The sequence below is a fragment of the Arachis ipaensis genome, chromosome B09 (assembly GCF_000816755.2).
Source record: "Arachis ipaensis cultivar K30076 chromosome B09, Araip1.1, whole genome shotgun sequence".
Lineage (NCBI taxonomy): Eukaryota > Viridiplantae > Streptophyta > Magnoliopsida > Fabales > Fabaceae > Arachis > Arachis ipaensis.
In genome coordinates, this window is record NC_029793.2 from 5,453,290 (window position 1) to 5,461,260 (window position 7,971).

General features: G+C 37.2%; 1 protein-coding gene across 1 annotated transcript in view; it reads left to right on the plus strand.

Annotated features, from left to right (window-relative positions):
- The window catches only part of LOC107614772 (probable LRR receptor-like serine/threonine-protein kinase At1g05700), a 9,427-nt gene extending 3,225 nt beyond the window's left edge, over positions 1-6,202 (plus strand). The window contains exons 8-14 of the mRNA XM_021111702.1: positions 703-875; positions 1,585-3,222; positions 4,532-4,773; positions 4,859-4,985; positions 5,060-5,128; positions 5,225-5,414; positions 5,527-6,202. Of these exons, the coding sequence (XP_020967361.1) occupies positions 703-875; positions 1,585-3,222; positions 4,532-4,773; positions 4,859-4,985; positions 5,060-5,128; positions 5,225-5,414; positions 5,527-5,944 (2,857 nt within the window). The 3' untranslated portion in view covers positions 5,945-6,202. The remainder of the gene's footprint in view (positions 1-702; positions 876-1,584; positions 3,223-4,531; positions 4,774-4,858; positions 4,986-5,059; positions 5,129-5,224; positions 5,415-5,526) is intronic.

The following is a 7,971-nucleotide window of genomic DNA, read 5'->3' on the forward strand; positions in this document are numbered from 1 at the left end:
AATGGGATTATTTTAAAATTTTATATATACTGTTTTGAGTTTAAATTTTTTTGGGATTAATTCGTACTTTTATTCTAGAGACTATGCGAGTTAATGTTCTACATTAGCAGTGACCACCATTAATATTTAGTAACTAATAATAGAAGAAAACTGTGTCTATGTAAGTAGACGTTGGGGTAGGTTTATTGTATTTTAAAATTTGAGGGACTAAAGTGTTCAATTTTACATAGTGATTTAGGTAATTATTTTTTTTTAATTTAGGTCTTCTATGAAATACGGACGTGTCAGACACATTTTGGACACGACAGTCGTTTTATATGAGTGTCTTTTGTGTCTAATTGTATCTTAATAAAAAATAAAAAAAATTCTTCTTCAAATACGTTTAGACATAACTAATATTAACATGTATTCTTAAAATGAGTTTAGAAATAATATATAATATTATTTATTAAAACAAAAATTATTTTAAATACTTTATATAATAAAAAATTAAAAATAATTAAAAATTTAATTTATATTTTAATATTAATTAATATTTAAATATTATTATAATTTATCTAAAAATTACTCTATATTTTATATGTACTATATTCCGTACATCACAAGGTATTCTAATAATAATTACTTTCACAATTTCTAAGTGGATAACCAAATATAACTAACTTTGCTTTAACTTTGTTGTCCTTTCGATGCGTATTGTAGTGTGGGGCAAAATCCAAATCTATGTGCATCAACTTCATGTATCTCGCAATCAACTGATACAAGAAAGAAAGAGAATAATGCAGTTATTGCAGTGGTAGCATCAATTGCGGGGATATTACTGCTTCTAGTGATTATAGCCGCATTTATAATCTTCCTCCAGAGAAAGCAATATGGTAACTACTCCTAACTATCATGTATATGCAATCTTTATGAAACAGACGAATGAAGTTTGGTTGATTGCACAAGCTTTGATTTCCATAACTCGAAATAATTTGTGAATAACCGAAAATTTTCATGAAAATCAGCTGCTTATCACGGAAAATTTTAGAAGGTTAGATTTAACAGTGTTTGAATAGTTTTCTGGAGTGTTTGAGAATACTCTAGATGGTTCTAGATGGTTCTGGAACGTTCTAGAATGTCCTAGAAGTTCCTGGAATATCCTAGAAGGTTCTAGAAGACTCTAGAAGATCATAGAGTATTCTAGAAGAGTGTAGATGTATATAGAAGTATAAAGAGTGATATGGAATAATCTAGAAACATTTAGAGAGTTGTGGTAGGATAGATATTTGTAAAGAAGGTTCTGAATGATTAATTTGGACCGTTGATTAGATTTAATCCTAACCATCCATTGAGGAAGTGGATGGCTATAAATAGGAGATGAGAGTTAGTGTGAATGTGTGAATCATTTGTAACCAACACTTGAGTAATAAAGTGTTCTTTCCACCAAAGCTTCCTTTCTCTTGTGTTCTCTTGTGTTCTTAGCTTCTTGCTAAGTATTGAGGGTTAGGCTGACTTGGTCTTAGCTCAAGAGGTTGAGTAAGTCCGAGTGCCGGCACGGTAGCGTTGGAGTGTGTCCAAGGCCGTGACAATTTGGTATCAGAGCCTGGTTCGAGAGGGAGCACAAGTCGCTTGTGGGAATGGCTTCTAGTATCACCATGGAGCATGTTGAGTCTCAAAGGGGAAGGGATACTATTCTTTCTCAATGGGGAGGCAAGAAGAGTCGTTCTTCAAGTGAGCCTAGAGGTAAGGACTCTAACTTCTTAGAAGAAAGAGTTTCTATGTTGGAAAATGTTCTATCCTCTACGGATGAGCGGTTCCAAAGGATAGAACATGACAAGGAGACCCTCGAGGCTCACGTATTAGGAGAACTAGATGCTTTCAAAGAAAGCATGCTCCAAATCGAAGAGAAGCTTGAGAATTCCTTAAAGATATTTGAGGAAGTTCGAGTTTGGTTCGAGGAGGCAAAATCTCAACCAACCATTATAAGGGAGACGACAAAGATTGATCTCCCCAAGCCAAAGGAGTTCAAGGGCGTAAGGGACGCTCGCGAAGTGGAGAACTTCCTATGGCAAATGGAGAGGTACTTCGAAGGCCAAGGGGTGGTCGAAGAAGCAATAAAGGTACGCACTGCAGCTGTTAAGGATGTCGATGAGGCCATCGTGGTGGCCGAATCACTCACTGAGTATCATAGGGGAGACTCTAAACCCAAGTCTTCCTCCAAGCCTAGTTCTGCTAAAGGTGGGGGAGACAAGGGGAAGAGTTTCTCAACCAAGAAGGAAGGAAAATACTCTTCAAAGAAAGAGTACGAAGAAAAGAAGAAGGCTTTCGTGCCCAAAGGAGGATGCTTCGTGTGCAAGGGACCACACCAAATGAAGGATTGTCCCAAGCTAGGGACTTTGGCATCTATCGCCGAGGAACGAGAAGCTCAAATTCAAGTAACTGAGTGTGTTGGATCTATCCAACACATAAATGCTGTGAAGAGAAAAGAGGCAAGCACTGTAGAAAAGAAAGGCTTAATGTATGTCAAAGCCTTTATCAATGAAAAACCTGTCATGGCTATGATCGACACTGGTGCTACACACAACTTCATCACGCCTGATGAAGCAAGGAGGCTTGGGTTGAAGATCACCGAAAATAATGGTTGGTTCAAACCCGTAAATACCAAGGGTGGACCCCTTAAGGGAGTAGCAAAAGGGGTTGAGATGACTCTTGGTTCTTGGAAGGGCCTTGTAGATTTCTCAGTAGCACCCATGGATGATTTTAAAATAGTCATCGGGCTCGATTTGCAAAGGAAGGCAAATATAATACCTATGCCATACTACAATATAGTATGCGTCATGGAGAAAGGGTCTCCATGCATGGTCCCTACAATCTCAAAGGCTGGAGGAATTCCGATGCTCTCGACCATGCAACTCAAGAAAAGTTTCAAGAAGGGAGAGACTACATATTTGGCTCTATTACAAGAGGAGTCAATATCCGAAAGAGAAGACGTTCCTCCCAAAATTAAGGAAGTCATTGAAGAAAATAAGGATGTGATGCCTCCCGAGTTGCCAAAGCAGTTACCACCTAGAAGAAAGATGGATGACAACATTGAATTGGAGTTAGGAGCGAAACCGCCTATCTCAAAACCATACAGGATGTCGGCCATTTCTATGGTGGAAGGAGATATTGTGCATACCATCAAGGAAGGGTTGCATCACGACCCATTAGCCAAGAAGTTGGTGGAGTTGGCTAGAGAAGGTAAGACCAAAAGATTTTGGTTAGAAAACGACCTTCTCTACACTAAAGGGAGAAGACTATACGTCCCTAAATGGGAAAATCTAAGAAGAAAATTAGTGAGGGAATGCCACGACACCAAGTGGGCTGGTCACCAAGGTCAGCGAAGGACCTTAGCACTCATTGAATCTTCTTATTATTGGCCTCAAATGAGAGATGAAGTGGAGAGTTATGTGAAGACTTGTCTTGTGTGCCAACAAGATAAGATTAAAAACAAGACACTAAGAGGGTTGTTGGAACCACTGCCTCCATCAGAGCGACCGTGGGAAAGTGTCTCTCTAGATTTCATCTCTGCCTTACCGAAGTCCGAGGGGTTTGGATCGATTCTCGTGGTAGTGGATCGATTTTCGAAGTATGCTACCTTTATATTGGGGAGGTTGCTTATAAAGTACAACTCCCTCCCTCTATGAAGATCCACCCGGTCTTCCATGTGAGTATGCTTAAACCATATCATGAGGACCAAGACGAACCGAGTAGAGGTAACTCGAGTCGTGCTCCGCCTGTGGTGATTAGATCTTTTGACAAAGAAATCGAAGAGATCCTAACTAATCGCGTCGTACGACGAAGAGGAGTACCACCAAGTATCCAATACTTGATCAAGTGGAAAGGGCTCCCGATAACTGAAGCTAGCTGGGAAACTCGCGAAGATCTGTGGCAATTCCAAGAACACCTAAAGCGCTATCATGAACAGAACGCGACGAGGACGTCTGCGCATTAGGTGGGGGAGAATGTCACGGAAAATTTTAGAAGGTTAGATTTAACAGTGTTTGAATAGTTTTCTGGAGTGTTTGAGAATACTTTAGATGGTTCCGGAACGTTCTAGAATGTCCTAGAAGCTTCCGGAATACCCTAGAAGGTTCTAGAAGACTCTGGAAGGTCATAGAGTATTCTAGAAGAGTGTAGATGTATATAGAAGTATAAAGAGTGATATGGAATAATCTAGAAACATTTAGAGAGTTGTGGTAGGATAGATATTTGTAAAGAAAGTTCTGGATGATTAATCTGGACCGTTGATTAGATTTGATCTTAACCATCCATTGAGGAGGTGGATGGCTATAAATAGGAGATGAGAGTTAGTGTGAGGGTGTGTGAATCATTTGTAACCACACTTGAGCAATAAAGTGTTCTTCCACCAAAGCTTCCTTTCTCTTGTGTTCTCTTGTGTTCTTAGCTTCTTGCTAAGTATTGAGGGTTAGGCTGACTTGGTCTTAGCTCAAGAGGTTGAGTAAGTCCGAGTGCCGGCACGGTAGCGTTGGAGTGTGTCCAAGGCCGTGACATGCTGCTAGGAACATTATTCTTGGGAAACGTCGTAGTTCAATTAAGGGGTCAGAATTGGAATCGAAGCAACGACAATATTCATTTAATGAGGTTGTTAAGATGACCAACAACTTTGATAGGATTCTTGGCAGAGGTGGATTCGGAACAGTTTACCATGGCTTTATTGAAGACATTCAAGTGGCTGTCAAGATGTTTTCTCTATCTTCAGTGCATGGATATCAACAATTTGTTGCAGAGGCAAGTGCTCAAAATATCCATAAGTGAAAGAAATCTCAATCTAAATTATATTTGACAAGAACAAAAAATGGCTTTTGAATGACAGGTTAAGCTTCTAATGAGAGTACATCATCGAAATCTGACTTCTCTTATTGGCTATTGCAATGAAGAAACTAATATAGGACTCATCTATGAATATATGGCAAATGGAAATTTAGATGAACATCTTTCAGGTGTGATCACATACAACTATTTCTATTATATCACAAGCTTCTAACACTATGAAATCTCTTGTTTTTTTATAAAGGAAAAAACAACCGGAGAAGGTCCTTGAATTGGGAAGATAGACTTCGAATAGCATTAGATGCCGCCCAAGGTTAGCGCAAGAAAAATAATTTATATGAAAATTTAATTATTTCTTTGTCAAATTTTAGTTGTTAACTATCTATACATGGTGGAAACTTAAATCTAGGATTGGAATATCTGCATAATGGTTGTAAGCCACCTATAATCCACAGAGATGTAAAATGCACAAATATTCTATTAAATGAAAACTTGCATGCCAAACTCGCTGATTTTGGATTGTCCAAATGCTTTGCGGCTGACGGCGATACGCATGTGTCGACAATTGTGGCGGGAACTCCAGGCTACCTAGATCCTGAGTATGTGTTTAATTTCAATTATATCCCTACCTTTGATTATTGAAAGAAATTTGATTAGAGATAAAAAAAATTAACTAACAAATGCACATTATTATTTGATTCGCCGTGCTAGGTATACAACATCAAACAGATTGACAGAGAAAAGTGATGTGTATAGTTTTGGAGTAGTTCTTTTAAGGATAATCACAGGTCAGCCAGTAGTAATGGTAAGGGAAGACATGATTCATCATATAAGTCAGCGTATTAATACAATGGTTACTAGAGGGGATATAACAAAAATTGTTGACTCAAGATTACAAAAAGATTTCGACAGCAACTCTGCATGGAGAGCAGTTGAAATAGCAATGACCTCTGTGTCTGCCATTTCAGTGGAAAGACCATACATGAGTGATATAGTGAAAGAGCTAAAGGAGTGTTTGGCTGCAGAATTAGCTCGAAAACATACTAGTTGTGACCTTCAAAATGAAGATTTGGTTGGGCAGGTGAGTCTAAACTTGATTAGTACTGATATCACTCCCATAGCTAGGTAGGTTCATAGTTCATTTCTAATTAATACTATTACCACTGTACTAAAGTAAAATAAAATAGCTTCGGAATTATGTTGCATTTTAAGTTCAATTTGTTGTAATAATAGCTAGCAAGTTAGCTATTTTATCTTTTAATTTGTTGCTTTGTATTTTATTATATATAACAAGATCTGTTATATTCAGTTATCATCGAATAATTAAGTTTTGTGTCTTGTATGTTTAGTGAGATTATCATAATAATTTATCTAATAATTGAATTGAAAGAAGGAAAATTATATATACTGGTTATTGTAGTATGTAGCATGACTAAATTAAATATTAGTGTTCATTATTGTTGTGAAAAATTGGTTCGAACTATAAGCAATAAGGGATGAACATTGAACATTCAAGAATAAGAGAAGAGAGCTTCTGAATTTTGAATTCTCGATATGAATTGTAGAGACTGAAAACTTGATTAGTGAATTTCAAATTGTTGATGTCACAAGTCCAGCTATATATAATGTGAATACAACTAACTAACTATCCTACTTGACATAAATACTGTAAGTAGTTACTAACAGAAAGCTAACCATCTAACTAACTCTGTATACGTCAGCAAGTTAGTTATATACAAGTGTGTGGAACGTGGATAGAAGAGGGAAGAGTTGCGTTGTCAGTGTAATGGTGAAATCTGAAGGGCTGAAGCTGGTTCACAATTGTTGGCATAGCTACTGCCAAGAATTGGCTTGTACAGCAATTTAAAATCAACACAACTTTTTCTTGATCAAGATTTAGAGAAGGTATATATACCACAAGGCTTTAGAGGTTTCCAAAGCTGGTTTAGACGTCTAGGATTTGAAAAAAAAAAATCCTATGGTCTATGGTTGTTTTGAAGCAAACATTAATTGGCCCCTCCTCCAAATTCTTTTTTTTAAACCTTCATACAACAATCTTATGTTAAGCCTTTCTCCTAATAGTAGTCTTTCGAGGTGCGTAATTTTCTTTTAACGAAAAATGTTAGATAATAATCAATACTTTTCTCTTGTATTTATTTTATATTTAAACTAATATTAGTCATAGGATAGTAACACCACTCGAATCCGTGGGTATCTATTCTGTCCCTATCCGCTTGGGACAGGTAATTATCCGCTTCACACCAAGGTGGATTTTTAGCGGGGCGGGTTCTATTATATCATATTTAAAATTTTACTTTAATTTATGTTATGTATGTAATGATGGTTATATAAATTTTGAAATTTAATTTTATTTATTAAATTTTAATAATTGTAGGAGCAGGGCGGGTACTTACGGAAGCGAATTAGGATTTAACATTTTACTATCCGCAAATAGGAGTGTGGCAGATTCTATGCGAATTATTGTAGGGCGGGACGGGATCGGGTAGAGCAAAAACCTGCTCCTATCCATCCGATTACTACCCCTAATTAGTCAATTTTTTTTATTAAAATGTTGGTCTCTTTAACGTATTTTTTTTATTTCTTTTTATTCTTTACTTACCCCCAACGATCTTGGAGTGATGCCATAACTCTACTTTGCATTTTTTTTCATTTCTATTTTCATTTTTTACATTGACTTTGGTTTTTCATTGGAGTTGCCAAATGTTTAGATATAGGTTCTATTAGGAGGATATGGAAGTGAGGTGTAAAAGACGAAACAGGAAGAATACGAGAAACAAAGCAAGAACACTAATTACTTATGTAACATCTCAAGTTTTTTTTTTTTTTGAAACATTTTACATATACTCCCTAATTTTATGAAAATACCTAAACTACCCTTTACTTCTTTTTCTAAACCCTAACCCTCTCCTAACACACACACGCTAACACCAACGCGTCTCACTCTCTGAAACCACAAAGAAGGAAAGAAGAGATAGAAAGAAACAGAGGGAGAGGGAGATGGAAGAAGAGAAGAGAGGAGGGAGAAGAGAGACCGCACGGCAAGGCTTGGTCATGCTGCCGCATCGCTGTCGCGTCATTGTCACAGGGGAGAGAGAGAGAGATGAGCCCGCACACGAGATTGCGACAGAGAAGAAT